The 22036-nt window shown below is 38.3% G+C and overlaps 1 protein-coding gene across 4 annotated transcripts in view; it reads right to left on the bottom strand.

Moving 5' to 3' along the window:
* Window positions 1-22036, bottom strand: part of BDP1 (B double prime 1, subunit of RNA polymerase III transcription initiation factor IIIB) — a 55084-nt gene that overhangs the window by 11305 nt on the left and 21743 nt on the right. For 3 of the 4 annotated variants that reach the window (XM_424966.8, XM_004949630.5, XM_015280686.4), the window contains exons 15-32: window positions 21847-21923; window positions 21127-21283; window positions 20641-20723; window positions 19399-19630; window positions 18839-18942; window positions 16963-17173; window positions 16312-16499; window positions 13904-14120; window positions 13259-13374; window positions 10947-11160; window positions 8457-8674; window positions 7057-7447; window positions 4963-5076; window positions 4537-4573; window positions 3052-3135; window positions 2297-2522; window positions 1199-1356; window positions 410-548 (exon numbers count right to left, since the gene is read on the bottom strand). In XM_424966.8, coding sequence (XP_424966.5) covers window positions 410-548; window positions 1199-1356; window positions 2297-2522; window positions 3052-3135; window positions 4537-4573; window positions 4963-5076; window positions 7057-7447; window positions 8457-8674; window positions 10947-11160; window positions 13259-13374; window positions 13904-14120; window positions 16312-16499; window positions 16963-17173; window positions 18839-18942; window positions 19399-19630; window positions 20641-20723; window positions 21127-21283; window positions 21847-21923 — 2966 coding nt within the window. The remainder of the gene's footprint in view (window positions 1-409; window positions 549-1198; window positions 1357-2296; window positions 2523-3051; window positions 3136-4536; window positions 4574-4962; window positions 5077-7056; window positions 7448-8456; window positions 8675-10946; window positions 11161-13258; window positions 13375-13903; window positions 14121-16311; window positions 16500-16962; window positions 17174-18838; window positions 18943-19398; window positions 19631-20640; window positions 20724-21126; window positions 21284-21846; window positions 21924-22036) is intronic. The other variant, XM_004949631.5, reaches the window with a different exon arrangement.

The raw sequence follows: 22036 nt of genomic DNA, 5'->3' as shown, positions 1-22036 counted from the left end.
CCTTCAAACAAACCTACATAAAGTATTTCAGTAAAAAACCTCCCTAACACCATTAACTTGAGACTTTACTAAAAAAGCCATGACCAAGCAAGAAAGCTTAGAAGCTCACTAATGTTTTCAAATCAATCAATTAATTAATGTTTCCTTACAGACACAGTTTAATGGCAGACAGGTAAGTAGCAAGTTGATTAGTAAGTACTGAAACAACAAGCACAAATTAATGTTTAAACACAAAAGTCTTCAGGTAACAACTAAGAAATAGAAATCTTAAACAAAGAAGTCTAAATTAAACTTCTATGCATAAACACAGTGTCCATAAGCATACAATGTTCATCATACATACACCTCAGCTGCTTATTTTAGAAGACTCTAGGAATGAAGTCAGTATTAGCTGATGATTTTTACCTACCTCCCTTTGTTGTCTATTTGCTTGACAAGTTCCACACTAGTTGCAAAATCCTGGAGGACTGAAGTATCCCTCAAAGTTGGTCCGACACTGACCTGTTCCACCTTCTGTGCTTCTGTAGTACCTCTCGAGTCCATAGACTCTAAGATATATAAAATTGTATTTTAAGATAAATATGTTATGTAACTTGTATGTTTTCTTGTACGTAATTTTTACGTACAAGCTTTTGTATTTAATCCTACATATGTATAACTGTATAAACATACATACTGAAGTTTATTCTTATACACATCCTATACATAAATTTTATATTAAAAAATGCTGGTATACATATAGGTTAAAATTTATGTCTTATATTTATGATATGCACATCTTACCTTGGTATTCTGTGCTCTTTGCCAGTGCCATGGAGACAATTAGAAACTGAGAATGTGAACACCTTACCTACCACTACTTCCTGTAACTGCATTATGAAAAACAAAACCATTTTGTACATCTCCCCTTCCGGTTTTGATGGAAAGCAAAGACAGTAATAACAGAAAGAAAGCACACTGTGCTGTACTTCTGTCATCGCCAGCCCAGTAATCGATTTTGACATTTCATTTAATTTTAAATTGAGGCTTTTGTTCATGTATAAAACTACTGTAAGTGAATATCTGATGGTATGGCTTTGATGCGTTATCTGTGAACAGGAATTGGAAAAATCCTTTCAGCTTAGTTTTATGTTATAAAGAGCCATGAATCCACTAGAAGAAACTATATTCAAAACCCCAGGATAACAAACAGGCTTACCACTTTGAATGCTGTCTAGCTGTTCCATAACTACATTTGTATTAAGAGGGTTCTGAATTACACTTTCATTAGACTTCAGCACTCCAGTGTTTGGATTTGACTTCTGGAGACTGCCTCTTCTCAGTGTCATACTATTCACCATAGGCAGTGAGCTATTCCTAAAGGTAAGAAGGAGAAATGCCATCAACACAGCTCTTGATTTCTTGACAGCTAGCAATAAGATAAAATTACCATTTTCAGCAAAGACGTTGTACAAAAAAGATGAGAGAGGTAAAACAGATGACAATGAACAGATGAAATACAGACTGCAGCTGACAGAGGAGGCATTATTTGGCAGAAAAAAAAAACATCAGCTACACTGGTAACTGGAACACGTAAATTTATTGCAAACTAGTATGTACTCTATCAAAGTAACTGAAACATGTAAAGATGGGAGATGATCGGTGATCTAACACTGATCACATGCTATTAAGTTCTGGTTAAAAATGTAACAGAAGAACTGTTGAACTTAAAGTAAAAGCTTCAATTATGTTTTTTCAGAAGAGTACAAACTGATAATTTGTTCAAGCAGTCAACAGTCTTCCAAATAACAGAAGATGATGATCTCTAGACTTTTTTCTGAAAAAGTGTTCCATCAAGCTATTTTAACTTTTAAGAATATTTGAGTAAAACTGAAAAACACAATGACAGAAGATCACTGCTCCTTGATATCCACCTGTTTTAAATGTAGAGAGCTGTAGCAATGACAGTTAGGCAATTTGCCTTGGCCCAATTAGCCATAAAGTAAGAAAATGATCTTAATGATCAGTAGCAATTTTATACAAAGAAAGTTCTATCATTCTCCCCTCCCAAACAAAAATTAACCTCTGGAGTGAAGAATAAATTTCACATCTCTCGAATCACATACTAACATCTCAAAAATTATAAAGAAAAGACATAGGTGGGGGTTCCATATTACACAGAAAATTACCTAAGCTGAGAAATTTTCACTAAAGCAAAACTGCTTGCAATTCAAGAAAAAATTCCAGAAAGAACCTTGCAAAAGTAAGCAGTGTCAGAGGATTTGTCTCTATAAATTAATTAAAGTAGTAGTTTAACCTGGCATCTGTTGCATCTTTCTCAAAATACTCTTCAACACCTGTTCCTGCGCAAGTGCTTCGATCCTCTACATTAATGTTGCTTCCATCCTTGCAAGGGACCTTGGCAGAAGTAGCTGAAGAAACAACATACTGATTAGGAGCTATGTTTTGCTCTGAGTCATCGTGGCTCACAAGGCTATTGGCAATATTCACTTCATCCTGTGCAGGTAACATACGTGTCCATTCTAGTTAGAATAGCAAACAAAGCAGAACAGCAAAATTTAAAAAGTTAATTAATATTCAAACAATGGAAGTAGATGATAAATTCTTCTATGTGAAAATCTACAAAAAAACTAGACTAAAAGCCTGGTAAATTTAAGGTTACAGCTAGTCAGAAGGAAAGACCTATGTTTCAATTTAAAGGCCTAGAAAGAAAATCACTTACATCCATTTTTAACCCCAGATCCTCTCTTTTGTCCAATCTGTGTAGCCAACATAGATCAATGAAAACATGTCCTTCCTTAAATAGCTCTCAGAAACACACAGTGATGCAGTTGATACTACCCAGTAAGGTGCTTTGCTTTTTTCCATCCCAGCTGCACTGCCTAGTCACCGAGCGTAAGTATGTGCTACAATTCAGCAGGCCTGAACACATGAAAGACTCTTGCCCTCCTGCTATGCAGCCACATGTAGAGAAGCTCTGCAGCTGCTCCTCTGTTCCTCCCTCAGTGGACCCAGAATGCACAAGACTTTGTCTCATAAATCAGATCATACCTTCAGTGTTTGCTTTTAACTGGAACGTTGGATCACCCATTGCAAGTAAAGTCATGGCAGCTTCAGTGCTTCCATCACTAATTCCTACAAAGTTGATCAAACACAGGTTAAAAATCACAAGTATACTTACAAGAAATTCATTTACCCACATTCAAAAACATTTGATGTTATCATCCATACAGTGCAGAATGTATTTTTAAATTGTTGCCATTCATGAATTAACTCATGGACAGATGGCAACTCTCATCCACTAAATTCAGTATTCCCTGAATGATATCCCCTGAAGGAACTGCAGTCTGGCAGACAGTGGAGAAGGCTTATGTTGAAGAGTTGCTCGTGAAGGATTGTATCCCATGCGAAAGAACCCATGCTAGACCAGTGGAAAAGCATGAGGAGGAAGGTGTGGTGGAGGTAAAGTATTATACTGACTGCAGCTCCTGCTACCTCTGCTCCTGAGTAGCATGGGGAAAGGGGAGTCAGGAGTGAAGGTGCCAAGTTGAGTGTAGGAAAGGCCAGGATGGGGAAGTGTGGTGGGGAAGAGGTGTTTTAGTCATCTTCTCTGCTTCTCACCACTCAACTCTACTTTTAGTTAGCAATAAAATAAAATAAACTTTCACCAAGTCAAGTCTGTCTCTGTCTACATCTCAACCCATGAGGTTTTCCACCTTATCTTCTCCCACTGTCCTATTAAGGAAGAGAACTGACAGAGCAGTTGGTTATGCCAACCAAGCCACCGCAAATGGAAATGGATAAAGTGTTTAAATGCAGATATCCATAACCTTTAGCACTGAACTACATCCCTGTTTAAACTTCTGTTCACATAAAACTAAACATTTCCATCCTCCAAAATTATTTTACTGAAATAAATCAAAGCAAGACAGTAGACTTTGCATTCCTCAACCAAAACGGTAACCCAGTCAATATCAAGTGCTCCTTAAAAAGACTGAGTGTATTTAAATTCCCAAGGGAAAGCAATTCTGAAAAGTAATAGATCTGTAAGGGTTTGATACATATCTCCTATGGAAAGAGTATTTTCTTCTGGTCAGAGCCTAGTTAGAGACCATACAGAGGACAAAGCCATGATTCTGCCCCCTCTTATTATCACTTCGTGATACATCAAGTAAGCTGTAAGTTGGGGGTTGGAATTAAACGATCTTTAAGATTCTTTCTCACCAAGCCATTCTATTGATTCTATCATTTGTAAAGATTCCTGTTCTCCCAGTACAGGTAACTACAGCATAGGACTCTGCAAATGCACATTCCGACTCTTAAAAAACACAACTTTGCAATGCTTGGCCCACCTACTTGATAGAGAACAGAAGAATGTAGATAGTTTAAAGCTTTTCAAAAAACATGAAAGAATCCAGTACCTCATGAGCATTTTTTTTTCCTAAGATATGTAAATTTTGAAATTTTCTCCAGGAGTAACCACAAATTGGTAGCATGTTAATGGGGAAGACACAAACAAGATAACTGCATATCTACCTTTGTCCAATTCCGGATTTTCATGCACAGTTAGTTCCTTAAACAAAAAGAAAAACATATCAGATTTACACAAAAATCAGTCTGCTATCTTAATGTAACACATACTGGTTAATTCTTTGCCCAAAGGTCATCCTGGCTTTAAAATAGTATGTTAGAAGCTGACAATATCTTACAGTTTTCCATATCTATACTATCACAAGCAGGCCTGGAAGCCAGTCAGAGGCCACAACTTTGTATCTGCTATAAAATAAGAGAGAAAAAAGGAAGGTGAAGGAGAAAGGGAGGGTGAGGGAACAGTGGGAATTTGTCTCCATCACCAACTGGAGAAAGAGTGTAATTATCAATAGCTTCTGAGAGATGGTTCCCAAAGTACAAAGATGATGGCAATGCTGCGTACAAAGTCAAAAAAAAAAGTGATATTCTTACAGCTGGTAAGGTGTTTCCTTTTTCCTTTTGTATGGCTGGCTGGACAGACACATAAGAAGGACCTTCTACATTGGTAGCCACCGGCACATCTGGGATATTCACAGATATATCCAGCTGTAAAAATTAGTTTGAAAGCATTTCAGTTCATCAACCCTGGCAGAAAATCTGTCAAATACTTTTTTTTTCCCAAATAAACTGCATGCTTAGCAGATAGAGAACATTTCATGGGATCATAAATCAAGTACTAAACAATACTGCAGATTAAAGAAGGAAGCAATAGGAGGAAAAACTGGCAGCTCTGCTTGTAACTAACTAGAAGAATCAGAAAATCTACATTATCTGGCTGAGATATTTTGAGCTGGCTACTTAACTCAAATGGATTATGTTGATTTTATCATTTTTTCTGCTTTTCAAGTCTTCAGAAAAAAAAAAAAAATCCTAAGAACTTCAGATACCCGCCACTTTTAGAAACATGGCATTGAAATACGGCAGAGCTGTTACAATACTGCCAGTGAGGTTCTTATGAAAATTGCTTAATCTGTGCAGTTAACAAAAGCTCGCACATTTACTGATAATTTCCACAGATCTATTTAAATCTGGAAACAGCTGAGTCCTCAGGCACCTAACCATATTCTTTACAATCATTTATGACTCCTGTGTGTTATGCTAGGTCTTGCTACAGTCTTAGAGTTCTGAGTCTAATTCTACTCTGAAACTGCCATTAAACAACAGGCCTGTATTCTAGGCTTAACTATAAAAGCGGTCCACAGGAGAGGCAAAACATACAGCTTTTGAAAAAATAATTGCTAAAATGTAGGGAACGTGGCCTTTGGATCTGCCCATGCCAGACAGAGCTGGATCTCCCTTGAAAAACCTCCAGCCTGTGGAAGAGTTACATTGGAGCACAGCAAAGGAGTGGAGCCCACTGCTATGTCAAACTCTACAGCCTGAACTGAAGGGATATAGAGTTGGATCTTATAACAGATGTGTTTATACTTAACCCATTATTTACGTTTTATGCTATAGGAAGTACTATCACATGAACAAAGGAGGACAAACCTCCAGAGAAACCAGAAATTGTACTGGTGATCAACCTGAGCTAGTTTTGGCATCAAGAATTCAACATAACACACCACTTCAGCTGTCCTGAACAACCATCATAATAAATGGAATACAGGTCATGGACTAAATGAACTCAGTGGGTATAGGATGGACATTTTATGGGATAGGCCACAGTCCAAGGGAATGTTACCCATGTATATATCAAAGGACTAGAAGGGAGGTTGTGGTTAAATAAGGATGCACTGGATAGTGTACAACAAGTGAATGACAAATACTATGAAATGAAGGGGGGGTGGAGGTTGCACTGAGTATGGGTAGGACGAAGCTATCGGAGGAAGAGGAATGAGGCATTTGTGATTACGGTGTTTGTCTTCCCAAGTAACCCTTATGTTTGCATAACTTTACCCTGCTTTCAGGAAGCACTCTGCTGGTGGAAAGTAGTGAATAAATTCCTTATTTTGCTTTGCTTTCACGTCACCTATGGAACTGTCTTGATAACAATTTTCTCACTTTTATTCCCAGCCTTGGCAGAGAGGGGAATGAGGAAGCAGCTGCATGGGAGGTTTGGTGTTGGTTGGGGTCAATCTACCACACCATTCCCTGATTCCCAAGTTACCAATGTCCCTGATGGTGTGGCAGTGGCAGAAACCACACACACAAACTTATCTCTCATTCCCTAACATTCAAATGTAGAACTGAAATGCTCCATTTGCTCAATCCTAGGCCTCAAAACATGCAGTAAGCATGTCAGGCTGTGCCTAAATTCAGTCCCAAATAAATTACCTGGTGAGCACCCTGCAGACCTACTGACAGTTCATAACACTAATTGGATCTCAGGCTGATGTAGTTTCACTTGAAACTAAGTACACGTGTCAAATAAACATCCTTGCAACTGTCAACACTATCCTCAATGAATTAAACTTAATTGGGATGAAAAGAAAACAAGTAATAGAAATTGCAATTAGAATAAAAGCTTGTTTGAACAAAAAAAACCAAACAAACGTGCATACACAGAACATAGCTACATCATACCTCTTCCATTGTTTCCTCTATCTGAACAGGAATAGGTTTAGGAGATCGAAGCCCTACGGGAACAAACACTGGTGCTTTGTTTACTTCCTCTAGAGCAAAACATTCATCATCATCATCAGGCTCAAAGTCATCTGCCTCCTCCTCATCTTCTTGAGAAGCCCGGAGGGTCACCAGGCTGCTTGTTTTTGAACTTCTCTGCTCCTTCACGGGTTTCTTTCTGTGGGCAGTTTTCATGCTTTTGCCTCTAATAACACTTGATTTCACTTCTTGTCTTTGATTCCCCTTCTCACAGCAATCGGCCTCACATTCAGGGGCAGAAGATGAACCAGTTCTTAGCTCCAATCCATGTTTTGGTAGCGTTATCTGTTTTGATAGCCTCCTAGATTGTCTTCTAGAACGCATAACAAGAGCACATAACATGAGTATGTTAAAAATAATAATAAAGTCTAATACAATCCAAAACACTCAGAAATAGACATCAGAAATCAAAACAAGCTCAATGAACAGAAAAGGAGAAAAGGATCACTGTGATCAAGAATACAATCCTGTTACCTCCTGACACACACTGGCAAAAATGCACTCAGACATTACTCCATCTGAAAACCATATCCTTACATATGCACAGAGTACTGATTTTAAGTATGCAGTAAGCAGTTTCGGAGTGCTGAAAAGCTGCATTATGAAATCTGCAAGATATGGAATTTTATGTAAGAAATAGAAAAATTAACTTTCATTTTGAGATGGGCAAAACTTGCAAACTTCTTAAATCATAGGAACTTCTCTAGTTTTCCTTTGCTAAAAGTACAGTACAGAACCCAAACGATGAGATTTTAGTTAATCTTACTAATGCCTAGAAACCAGAACTGTTAGATGATAACTAATTATCTGCTTATGTTTCTTAAGAACACAATCTCTTTGAATTAGCTACCATCTCCATCCTCAAATTCTCCATCCCCCAGCCTCACAATTGCTCTAGGCAACAGAAGTAATTCTAAATTTCACCCTTAAAATAGCTTCCAAAGTCAACTGATAGGAAGATGAAACCAAGTACAAACAGAGGGTGCTTTCAGCACTGCCTGTTTAGATAAATCCCATAATTCCTTAGACCCCAGTATGGGTATTTTAAAGTCCTCCTTTTAAAATCTGGAACTTTTACTGAGACCACAGCGGACCTCAGGGTAGGCTGGTGAGAGTGCTGGCTGTTCATTTTATGAAGCTGCAGAATAAAAAAGTATAGGAATATCTGCATGCATCTGGTATGGTTCACATAGAAGACAGAAGTGCTAACGTCCTGCATGTGTTCTCATACACACACACACACTTCAGAACTATGGCTAGTTATTAAGATCTATGAACAGAAACAATCCGTTGAGCATACAAACCAAAATTAGCTGTTTTACCTTGTCTGATCGTCTGATTTTTTTTGCTGAGGTGCAGAAAGCTGAGAATCTTCTTGTTCTACTTGACTTTCACTCTCTAATGGTACCTCTGGAGACTGGAAACTACTACTAATCTTCCTGATTCTTTTACGGGACGGTCTCTCAACAGAGTCTGTAGAATCATGTTTTCCTGTAGACTCTGTGAAGGAAGCTGCTTCTTCTGTGTTACTGGAGTTTTTCTGAATAGAAGAGACAATTGCTATCATATTAAGTATCACATTTTTAAACTCATTTTAGTAATAAAAGAATTTGGAGAATAAGTGTTGAAGTTCTTGAACGTGTTCAGTTGTAATCTGATAGCACGGCTCATTTTGTCCCTCTTTTTTCTTTTTATTTCAGATTTTTAAAAAGTGTCATTAGAGGGTATTAAATATGATGCCTGAGTTTCCCACTGATGCTAGATAACACATCAACTCTGTACACAACTTATCAAGAGTAACACTTCAGCAAGTGGAAAGATAAATCATTTTCTCTTTCCTAACTGTTTCTTACCTGCTCATTTTATAGTAAGATATGAGGGATGGATTTTTTTTTTTTCTGCCCTGGGAACCAGCTAAAAAGAAGGAACTACCACAGTTTACAGAATAGAGTTTAAATGTTATTCAAACACACACAAAATCATGACACAAAACATAAGTAATATTGTACTTATTATTACTTATAAGAATCATAGAATCATAGATCGGCTTTAAGGGACCTTCAAGATTATCTAGTTCCAACTCCCCTGCCATGGACATTCCCCCTTGTGCTATCACTATCAGACCAATAGCGAAGTTACAAAACCATGACATTAAAAATCTCCCTTCTGGTTATAAGCTCCCCTCAAGTACTGGAAGGCCACAGTGAGGTCTCCCTGGAGTCTTCTCCAGGGTGAACAAGCCCAGCTCCTTAACTGCTCTTCATAGGGGAGGTGCTCCAGCTCTCTGATCATCTCTGTGATCCTCCTCTGAATATACTCTAACAGCTCTATGTCCTTCCTGTGTTAGGGGCCCCAGGCAGTACTGCAGATGGGACCTCATGACGGCAAAGTAGAGGGGGACAATCACCTCCCTCACCCTGCTGGCCACTACTCTTTTGGTGCAGCCCAGACTACAGTTAGCCTTCTGGGCTTCAAGCACTGCTGGATCATGCCAAACTTTCCATCCTCACAGGGCTGCTCTCAAGTTCTTCTCCCAGTGTGTATGCACACCTGTGACTGCCCTGACCCAAGTGCAATACCTTGCACTTAGCCTTGTTGAACCTCATCAGGTTCACATTGGCCCACTTCTAAAACATGCCCTAGACCCTCTGCATGGCGTCCCTTCATCCGGTTATATCAACAGCACCACTCAGTATCATCAGCAAACCTGCTGCTAAGGGTTCACTCAATCCTACTATCCAGGTCACTGATAAAAATGCTGAAAAGCACCAGTCCCAGGATGGAACCTTCACGGAAACCACTCGTGACCAGCATCCACCTGGATATAGAGCCATCGCCCACAGCACGCTGGCTGCAACCATCTAACCAATTCCTTATCTACTGAACAGTCCACCCTTCAAATCTCTATCTTTCCAATTTAGAGATAGGAAAGGGATGTGGGACCATAACAAAGGCCTCTGTTTTGTTTCTATAGGAATTGTAGGTTCAAGGAGGCTCAAATTTTGCTCATATACATTATTTATTGTCATGAAGTTTCTACACATATCTATTCTCACACAAAAAAATATCTGCTCAGACAGGAATAGAACTATCATTTGAGAACTATGCAATTCTGCTCAAAAATTAGAAAAGGAAAGCATCAGTAAGCATATTTCCACAAACTGTTGGTACTTAGCTAAAATAACTGAAAGATTTTAGTAATCCATCACAAAAACAAGGATCACCAGGAAAAAAAAAAAAAAACCCTTTAATTTACATGCCACAACTTTTGACTGAAGAGGAATCAGTATCAGATAGCTCAGGACTACTAAAGGAATTGAAGCAGAAAAAGTCTGATCTTTATTCACATGCATATCAACTTATAAATTGATCCATGTTACTAGAAAAAGATGAGTTGTAGGTAGTGTTGGATATTAGAAAACTATCTTACTATCTATTGTTCAATGGATAACAAGCATTACATTCAGTAGCAATGGTATTAGCATGCATTTATGGTAATCACTGAATCACAGAATAGCTTAGCTTGGAAGGGACCTCAAGGATCATGAAGGTTCAGTCCTCCTGCCGCAGGCAGGGTAATCCAAATTTCTGCACATAAACTGTAAAACTGCAGTCAACACTGAACATTAAATATTTCTTAAGTGTTTAGATGTTAGCTCAGCATCATTTCCAATCGTGAAGCACAAAAAATGAAAGCATCACCTCAATTTTTTATATTTACATACAGGATTTTTATGTTATCCATGAGTTCTAAGAAGCTAAACACAAGAACTGAGGTACAAACAGGCTCAAAACGCATGATCAGCACTTACCACTGATACACCTGTTTTTTCTAACAAATGCTCTTCCGTATTTCTAGTCTCAGCATTGTCTTTGTCTCTTCTATTTCTATCTTCAGAATGACTCCTTTTTCTATGAGCTCTTGTTAGGTTTGGCTTTGGGTTCCTGAGGGATACCCTTGCTTGCTGCGAAGGTTTTGTATCACATTGATTACTCTCTTCTCCAGAACTTAATTTTTCATTAGACCTAGAAAAAAAATATTTTTCAACTTTTACTTTTCAGGCACCACAAAATACATTCCACAAGCTTGTCTTATTATCAAATATTTAGAACATACAGTTAGAAATGAATTCAAGTATTCTGCGTATTTATTTACTTAAAACAAGAGCTAAAAGAGTTAAAAAAACAACAAAAATTACATAATTTGCTTTTCTGCAATAATGAACCTTTTAGTTTACTTTGGGAAAAACCTTTCTGGAGGAGAACATTAAGATGTTAGGAAGAGATAAAAGTTTCAGCCACAATGGGCCTCCCAGATTGATTAACCATAGGAACACTATCTTCATTAATTCCAGTATTCAAGGTACTGCTGCTTTTAAACAAGATAAAATTCTCATCTCTCGTCATTTGCATTCAGATTAGTGAAAAGAAAGCTGAAGCTTTGAAACAAAGCAAGAAGGAGGATCAAGGAAACTATGGGCTGCTGTGCCTCATCTTGATCCTGAGGAATGTGATGCAACTATCAATTCTGTAAACCACTTCCAGAACCAGGAAAGACAAGAAGCTTAACCAACCTGATAAGTCTTCTGTGATAAATAATTGACTTGGTAGGCAAGGGGAGAGCAGCAGAAATTACCTACTTTGACTCCAGCAAGGTTTCCAACACTATCTCCCCTAGCTCCTTCATAAAGACACTGATAAACTATGGGCTGTATGAGCAGACAGTAAGGTAGGCTGAAAACTGGACCCTGAAGGTAGCCATTAGTGTCACAAAACCTAGTTACAAGGCTAGTAACTAAGAGCTACTGGCTTCAGGGGTCAATAGTGGCTCCAGTCTTCCTTATCGTCACATAAATGATCAGGATGATGCAGAAGAGCCTGCCCTCAGCAAAACTGCAAACGACATAAAACTGAGTGGAGTGACTGATATGCTAGATGCTCATGCTGCCATCCAGAGGGACCTGAACAGGCTGCAGAAATGGGCTAGTACATAGCTGTCCAGTCTTATGGCTTGTCTGGGCTGCACTGAGTGAACAGGTACTGTCTCGGGCTGCATATCTCACTCTGAACGTAATGCCTCCTATTTATTTCCCAGGAAACTACAACTGCTACAAAGAACACAATAACACTACTCAATGGGACAAATCCTAGTCTACAAATCACTGTTTTTCAGCACAGTCACCATCATTAGTTGCACATTTTCACGAGTGATGAAGAACAATCTGCACGTCATGCTCATAAAAAACTGCACAGAGGTGTCACTGTTACTGCTGCAGAAACACAGCACCACTACCTCAGTGTGCTTACATCTACCGTGTGGTCTCCATAAACATTCAGTAAGTGTTGATGAGTGCCAATGGCTACAGCTTTTTTCCACATGAAGAAATTCAATTCCATTCCTTTGCTTCATCCACACTTTCATGTCCAACACCATTCTGTCAGACTCACTGCTGCCATCTGTTGCACAGCAACAACATGGAATGGAACACTGGTGGGAAGGTTCACCCTCTACTGCCACACCATTGACATGCATCTGTGACATCATGGTCCAACATAATACCAAAGCAAGCATTACTTTTGGAGCAGCCCTCATAACATAATTAATGCAGTTCATATACTTAAGCAAAAAAAAAAAATCTTACTTTAATATTTTAATGTTTTATTGCAACAAAAAATAGAACAAAAGCACAGAACTAGTGGGATATTGGATATTCTTTTTGTGAAACTAATGCACTGATCCCTGCTTCAGTGGCAGTGGCTGCAATTCTTAGTGAGTTCTCCAAGTGTTCAGCACAGATTTTTGATGTAATATCTAAGAACTAGCACAGCTCAGAGCCAACAACTCAAAAACCTAGTGCTGTAGACAAATAGTGTAGCACTGTTTAAAACAAATGAAAAACAAACAAACAAACAAACAAAAAAACCAAAAACTAAACCATTAGTAGTTCACCTTAACTAAAAAGTGTGCACTGAAAACATGGGATGAAGCTGCCTATAGGCACTGAAATAAAAGAATCAGAGAAATACAATTAAAAGGAACAAAAGAATTTACACCTTCAAAGACCTGTCTTTATGTACTAAAGGAAAACTTCTCATATGTTACTTTGCTAAATTCTGACCTTACCTGATCTGTTCACACAATAGGTTTCCAGAGATGCAGGGCATCTGAGGCACCTCTTCCTGTGCAGGTTCCTCATTGCTCAGTACATTTTCTTCATGCAATGCAGCTTCCTTTTTACCCTTTGATTTGCAATAAAATAGAAGTATTATCCATTTCAACAGAAAGAAAAAAGGAGTCTCAAGCAAGGTAATAAAACAGAAGTTCATTTATAGAAACACAAAGAAGACTTTAACTCTTACAGAAAAATAGACTACCCTATGTCTTCTCTTGATACCTTCTGGATTCTTCAACACAGACTTCAATCATCCAAGCAGGAAAGAAAAAAGTAAGCTAAATGCCTACCTTTATGTATTGCAATACAAAACAAGCTTGCATTCTAGTTACTTAAATGTACATAATCTGTCATGCAACCCAACCACAACTAGATCCTCATTTTCCAGAAGACATTAATACTACAAGTTGTAGACTTCAGTAATTTCATACCTGCAATATATCAACAGTCATGGGTTTGTGGGGTTTATTTCATAGCAGATGGTGTCTCTGCTTCAGGGAACGAAAGTTAAATGTTCTAATATAACTGCCTAAGTTAGAATATGTAACTTGGAATCATATTTTTGAAGGCAAAGTAGCTATTCTTAGTAGACTTACGATAGCAGACACATGATGAACAGACTCAGTTTTTTGCACTTCCAATTCATCTGCTTCAGATTTTTTATCCTCATTATCTTCTGGTATTTGTAATTCTTTCCTTCTAACACCTTTTCCCAAGTTGGGCTTGTACTTCTGGAATCCGCTCCTCACTAATTGGACAGGTTGAAGAGGTGTTTGTTTACTTTCACCCTGAGTTGTGATTTCTCTATCAATGCTAAGACAACGAGAAACAAACAAACAAAACCAAATTTAATTCAAAAGCACATCACTGAAAAGCACAGGTTCACTGTATTTATAATATAAAACACAGCTTACTTTTTGGAAGACATTACACAAATGCAAAGTTCTGCTGAGCGTTAAATTATGCCCACAAATCTTTGTTTCAGCAAATGTGTATAGGCGTTCATCGCCTAACTACTCCCACAGCAGAAATAATTCTTAATGGCTCCTGAATGCTCACAACTAACAAGATGGAAAAGTGATCTTACAATAGAAGGGATGAATGCCTCCGGCCATCCAAAAAGGTGGAGGGGCTATGCCTCTGTCGCTCCACTTGTATTCCCTACACCTAACAATGCACAGCCTAGTATTCATGTAAAGGGCCTGGGCTATGGCTGGAAATTGTCAAGGAATAGAGAAAATGCTGCCTTTGGCAAAAACACAGAGACTATAAAACCATGTGATGATTAACAAATAAACAACCCGTGGCATTTAAGGGAACTGAAAATGACGTCTTAAGGAAGCAACAGAAGTTTTTCTGCTTTTCTGCAAAGTCTTGAATTTTTCATACCCCTGCTTATATCTTTCTTTGCATACCTTGTAATAGTTAATTTCTCCACCCCCTCCCATTTATCATGGCAAGCCACGTGTAAAAGGGATATAAAGTCAGGATGCTAGAGGACAGCTTTCAGAGCTCCCATCAGCCAGCCTGGGACCCCCTGCTTGCAAGACACCACCCTCTTCAGACCCCATCCTGCAATGGACACATTAGGTTATATAAGCTTTCCTACCCAAGTTTACCCCCCTCCAAAACACTGATCAGTCATAGGCTAATACACTGTTTGCTTAGAATTCATATGAGTATAGATATATGTGCAACATCTTCCTCACAATATATTTAATAAATTGTTTTGGTGCACCTGATCAGTATTAGTGAAGTAAGCTATAGTTACTGTCTTTTCACTGGGCAAAAAAGTCAAGGAATGGGGTGGGGGATCCCCCACAACACTCTTGCTTCTAAATTGGAGAGACAAGGACGTAACAGGTGGATTAGGAAGTGTCTGAATAGACAAATCTAAAGAATTGCAGTTAACAGCTCATTGTCTAAATGGAAAGCAGTAGTAAATAGCATTTCTCAAGAGTCCGTACTGAGAGTAATACCATTTAATATCTTCATTAATGAGACAGTGGGGTTGAGTATATGCTCAGCAAGTCTGTGGATGACATTAAACTGAGTGGTGAAGTTGATGTGATAGAAGGAAGGGATTCCATTCAGACAACCCACAAGAAGTCAGCCCATGTGAATCTCATGAAGCTCAACAAAGTACAGCACGGCATTCTGCACAAGGATTGGGGTAATCCCCAACACCCGTGAAGACTGGGAGGGTGACCTGAATGAGAGCAGCACAGTGGATAAGGGCCTAAGAGATGAAAAACTGGATATGAGCTGGCAATGTGCAGTTGCAGCCCAGAGGCAATTATATTCTGGTCCGCATCAAAAAGAAGCCAACAGGGTGGGGGAGGTGTTTCTCCCCACCTACTCAGCTTTCAGGAGATCCCATGTAGAGTACTGCATCCAGCTCTGGGGTCCTCAGCACAAGGAAGATGTAGATCCATTAGAGAAGGTACAGAAGAGTACCACAAAAATGATCAGAGCCAGAAAAATCTCTCTATGCAAAAAGACAGAGAACTGAGTTCATTTGGCTTGCACAAGAGAAGGCTGGGGGGAGACCTCATTGAATCATTTCAGCATTTAAAGTGGGCTTATAATAAACACAGAGGAAGACTTCACAAGAGCCTGGTAGAGCGGTGGTTAGATACTGGCAAAGGTTGCCCAGAGTTGTGGGTGCCCCATACCTAGAGGTGCTGAAGGCCAGCTTGGTTGGCAGCTCTGAACAACCTGATCTAATGGGAAGTGTCCCTGTCTATGGCAGGGGAGTTGAAACTGGATAGTCTTTAAGATCCCTTACAGCACAAACCGTTCTCTCAATCTAAAATAAACACTCATTAATTTAATGCTTAGCATAGCAGTAACTTCAGCTTTAACACAACTAGCATTAAAACTAGAAGTAACATTCAGTATTTTTATTAGACTTTCTTAGCCAATTGGAAATCCATTAGCAGAATGGTTTCCTTTTAAAATGCCTTCATTGTTAGTCAAGGTATAATTGTAGCTAGACCCTTACCCAGCATTAGTACTTGAAGTCTCATTTTGATTATCTACCAGTAGACAAGGCTCCACTTTGCCATCCTCTGATCTGGGAAGTGTGTCTGGGGACTTAAAACTTGAGCTCTCAGAAACATCCTGAGGGCCAACTGACTTTTCCTTTCCTAAGGATTCCAATGATTGCAGGACTTCACAGTTTTCTGCTTTCTGAAAAATAGGGAAAAAAAAAAATATGAGCAAGAATGGTACTAAACCCAAAAAGGAGATATTTTTATGTCCACAAAGCTCAGTACTAATCACTCCTCTAAGTGTTTCCTGTCCAAAAAGGCTATCTCCTTTTAATTGCTCACTAATAATTTCCCAGGCTTTCCAAGAAAAATTCATATTTCTTTCTTTAACTAAACACCTTCTAAGGTAAACTTTTACTTTGTTGTCTGTTTTCAGTACTTTCATTTCTTCACTGTGATTTCATGAAATTCACCTCAGGTTAGAGACAACTGCAAAGTACAAGAGTTTCCACACAGAAGATCGTAGCTTTTGAAAAATAAATTGTTTCTAAAAAGATTAGTCTGTCTTTTCTTTAAGTCATCAAATGTTTTTTTTCAGTTCCACAAACTCATAAGCTGAAATCCAAATGAGGAAAAGATTTAAAAAAAAAAAAAAGCCTTACATCTGTATCTAGAAGGACACAACATTCATCAGTACTCTGCATCGAACTTTCTTTCTTGTTGGTATCCTCCTGTGATACACCTTTATTTATATCCGTCACTTCCTTCCTACTAGTTGTTCTGAGATTTGGCTTTGGTCTATGGAATCGACTCCTCAGTAACCGAACTGATGAAATAACAGTTTTGTCTTCTTGGTTCCCAGGACCAGACTCCCTAAAAAACAGACAGGGACAACGTGAATTCTCCAAATTGTATTTCACACACTTGTATTTAATTTTCTGCAGTAGCTAAAGCAAGAGCAAAGTAATGGACATTATGAAAAAGATCAACTAAGAGCACATTGAACATCATTAAGAACCTGTATCTTGTAAGTAGGTCAGCAAATGTAAGGAAAAGGAAGCAATTTCAAAACAACTGCAACTTGTAGTCACGCTTTGAGAGGAATGCGAACATTTTACCAAATCCTTCATCTAGCTAATAATTTCTAGAACTACAAAAGAGATCTACAGCTTTTTTAAAATTCTTATTAACTTTTTTCTTAATCAAAAGGACGACTTATCACAGATACGTCCAACCTGTGGGCTGCACATGGTTTGGCCCAGTTCAGCCATCCTGTGGCCGCTTCCTGCCCTGCACCATCACAGTGATGGCTCTTCCCCACCAAGCAGCACACACCCATTGCTCAGCCACTAGCAAACATCAGGGTGTCCTCAGCACTGTCCAAGTCAAAGCCAGGGCATGGGGATCCAAAATCTCTGACATTTTAAGAATGCACTAAGAATTGCAGCCACTGCCATCGAACCAGACATGGATATGTTAGGAGCACAAAAAACAAGGGCCCACTAATTTTGTTGCTATCCCTCTTCTTAACGCTTTAATAGAAATACTAAAAAACAAAATAAGTTGTATCGCTTACATACATTAAATATATTACATACGAAGGCTGCTCCAAAAGGAATGCCTTGTTTTATTACATTGGCCTACGGTATCAGAGGCGAACATCGATGGCATAGTAGCAGTGGTGGAACCTTTCCACCAATATTCTGTTAAGATTTTTAGCCATTTAACACGTGGCAGCAGAATGGCAGTCTGACAAAATGGTGTCTAACATGAAAGTGTGGATGAAGCAGTGGTGTGCCACTGAATACCTCCATGCAGAAAAAATTGCACCCATTGACATTCCTCAACACTTGCTGAACATTTATGGAGACAACACATAGAGAGGCAGTGAGTGATGTGTTTCAGCAGTAGCAACAGTGGGCCACTTCTGCTGGTGCAGACTTTTACAAGTATGGGATGCAGACTCTTGTTCATTGTTGGTGAGAATGCATCGCTAATTGTGGTGACCATGTTGAAAAATAGTGCTTTGTAGCTGAGAATTCACTCTATCAAATAGCGTTATTGTGCTCTTTGTAGCTGTCATAGAAATAAAAAGGGGGCATTACTTTCAGGGTGAACTACACATTTAATATGTGGCCCAGAACGATTTCTCTTCATGTGATGTAATCCAGACAAGCCAAAAGACTGGACACTCATGGCTTAATAGAAAATCAGACTCTGTAGTGAGCAACTTACATAAGCACTTAATGATGTTTATGCTGTTAGGACCAACACGGAGAAGATAACCACAGGAACTGAGTATCCCTTAGAGATTTATTTGAAAACTAGGTTCACCATGAAGATCAGTCCGACAGAGCTTTTGGATTTTTGTTGTTGTTTGTTTGTTTGTCTGTTAAGTCTAGTATTGTCTTGATTAAAAGCAAGTTTTATATTTGTAACAAGATACTTAATTCTGGAGTTGAATGCTCAAGCGTGGTATGTCTGGAGATACTGATGGTTTTGAACTACCTTGTCTCTCCACTTAAAAAATAATCTTACCCTGTATTGAAATCTGAAACATCTTTCAAGACATCTGAAGATCCTTTTTCATTTTCCACATCTTTTAGCTTCTGCGGACTTTTCTTGGGAGCACCAACCATATCCTAGGAGGAATATAAGTTTCACTCTATTAAGAAAAAAAGATGTGGCCAATCTCTTCCTTGGAAGGAAAGGAAGGAAAAATATTTACTTTAATTGCTCTCTTATTAAAAAAATCTCAAAAACTAAGCTCTTTCTTCTTGTTCATCAGCTAAAATCACTGAATACTTTACAGATAAAAATTTGTTATTTTGCTGCATACATTCCATCTGAAATGGTCTTTTTTCAATATTATTTTCAAATCTGATATCACCAATAACAAAAAAGTGAAATATAATCTCTGTGTTCACAGAAAGGAGAATCTAAATACAGATTCAGAATAGAAAACTGTATGACAATTCAGTTCAACTGGAAAGAATAAGATGCACAAATGCTATGCTTACAATTAAGTGGTATATACCTAAATCTTTATTACTAGGACCCAGCAAAAATATGTCTATGCAGCTGCTTGAGAAACTTACATTTTTGTGGCACGAATCATTGCCTTCATTCACATGGTGTACCACATGTCCTTCTGCTTCTCCACCTTCAACCTTCTCCTCTTCAGGATCTTTTTCATGACTGTGGTCTTTTTTCCATGCAACAGTTCTTCCTAAATTTGGTTTTGGTTTCTGCACTCGGCCTCTTTTTAAAGGTGCTGGTTTCAGCACACTCTGTTTACTGCCTTCTTGTGAACCAGTTGTTTCATTAGACCTGGAAAAATACATAATACACCTTATGTACTTATGGGTCTTAAATTGGAAGGCTCTTAAGGAAAATATATTTTCCTTTTTAAGTACTAAGTAACATACACTTCCATAAAGCAGAGCTATGCATTACTAAGTCCGTGGAGACTGTAGTTGAGAAGTAAAAATTTATGCTTGCACTGTTCTTTTATTTCTCCATTGGAGATGGGATACTACACTACAGATCTTTTTCTAACCCACAATGGCACTTCTCATATTCGTATCTGGTCTAGAAGCAGGAGAATCTAATTTAATGAAGGCTATGAAAGGTATTAGAAACTTCCAAAAAATATAAAAATAACTTAATAATCTTGCTGATGTAAAATTACCAGATGTATCTACAACTACCACATTCTTCTATGCCTTTACACTGAGAGCCACATTATACAGCAAGAAAGATAATGACAGAACTAACTGTTGAAGTATTTTTATACTTATCAAACCCCGTGTACTCATCCTTCACCCTCTTTAAAAGGATTAAGTAAAAACACAATGTTTTTTTTTTAATTAACTCTCCTATAAAACACATTTCTCCTGTCACACCACGTCTGTCATTTCTCCACTGAACAGAAATATAGGAAACACTTACTAAGTAAAATATATAATAAAGTACCCATACTGGAATGGTTTTTTCTCCCGATGCCAAACACTTAAATGCTTAACTATGCTTTAAGAACAAACATTTATTCTTGTTGTTTAAACACTCAGTACTATTCACCACTGAAATGATGATACATCAGTATTAGAGCTATTAGAGAAAGCTTGCTTTGGTTTGCAAGGGACAAGCTAATTTTTTGCATTCATCATGGGGACTGATTCATTTAAAAGCACTGCTTTAAAACTAAAAATGGCTAACTTATTTATTTCATGCATTTAATAAATAAATAAGCAATTATTGCCCTTCTCTGAATTTCTATCTCATAGCAAAAGTTGCTTAAGGAAACCACCCCCCTCCCCCCCCCCCACCTCCATACTTACTGAGACACCATCTCCGAGACTTTATCATCTTTTTCCGCAGCTTCTCCATCGGTAACATCAAACTTTCTACTTTGGTCAGTATTCTGAGTAGAAATAGAATATTAAGACATTAACTCCCTTGTATCTATCAATTGCAGCATTATCTAACAGACCAGGTAACTATCCATGACAAGACACACAAAACAGGCTGCTCACGACAGATGCAATCACTTATGCAGTATATATCACATGGCCAGAAAGGTGCTGTAAAATCTAGTTCAAAAAACCAAAGTTGTGTTTCCTGCATGGCATAAGAGATTATTGACATCTATCATTTGTGCAGCCAGCTCTCACCTAAGTTGAGATCTCTACACAACATCACAGTCACTGATGGTTAAGTTAGTGCTAATTCCTGGTCATGCTCAGGAAAGAAAAAGAGAATGCTGTTGTTGCATACAACAGTTTTTAACTAACATGTTATTTCCAGTTATCTTACACTATCAATACCTTTTCAGTTTCTTCCTTCGACTCTGGCTGGGACATTTTATCATTTTCTGAGTTGTTTTCATGCTCTTTTCTTCCAGATGCCCTTGTAAGATTAGGCTTAAATCTCTGTCGACTTCCTCTAATTCTTGCTACTGCAGACACAGTTTTCTCAGGCCCTCTGCACAAAGGATTCACAATAGTGACATTTATTCCATAATATTCATGTCTAATATCCAATGACTTACACAGCTTTCTTAACTTGGGAGTCAATATTATATTGAGTTATCTTTGAAAAGATTTGCACACACTTTTGCAAGTTCCTTCATGTAAGTATCAAGCATTGTTTAATCTTAACAGTGTGGAAACTCCATTTATCTAGATGTTGAAAATATATGAAGAAATCACACCGGTGAGGACTGCATGCCACTGCTGCTTCTCCAAGCATCAGAAACAGCTGGCAGATGGCTGGGGGCAAAGTCATTTTTATCACTTCTCCCTCTCCCCCAAATTCCACGCATAGTCTGAGCTTTATAGAAGTAGTACTTCCCACAGTTTCCCAGAAAAAAAAAAACAACACATCTTCTACTGCAGTACCATTACTGGAATCATCCATGAAAATTCAGTCAAATCTAAGATCCATATGAATTATTAGTGCTGTGTTTTTTCCTAACAGCACTATGCAAAACAAATTCACAGTTACAGTCAGTTAATGATGACTAGAAAAGTAATCTCAGTACTTACTCAGATTTAGTATCCAAATCCATGCTTTCTACTTCTGTGATTTCACTTCTGTTTCCTTCGCTGTTTTCCTCAGAGCACTGGAATTAAGGCAAAGGTTGCAGTGTAACTGCAGTGGGCAGCTAAGCACCACACAGACTCTTACTCACTTCCCTCCCAGAGGTATGGAGGGGAAGAGATTCAGAAGGGTAAA

Source organism: Gallus gallus, chromosome Z, assembly GCF_016699485.2.
Source record: "Gallus gallus isolate bGalGal1 chromosome Z, bGalGal1.mat.broiler.GRCg7b, whole genome shotgun sequence".
In the NCBI taxonomy this organism is placed as follows: Eukaryota; Metazoa; Chordata; class Aves; order Galliformes; family Phasianidae; genus Gallus; species Gallus gallus.
The sequence above is the reverse complement of the archived record's forward strand: the minus strand, read 5'-3'. Positions and strand labels throughout refer to the sequence as shown.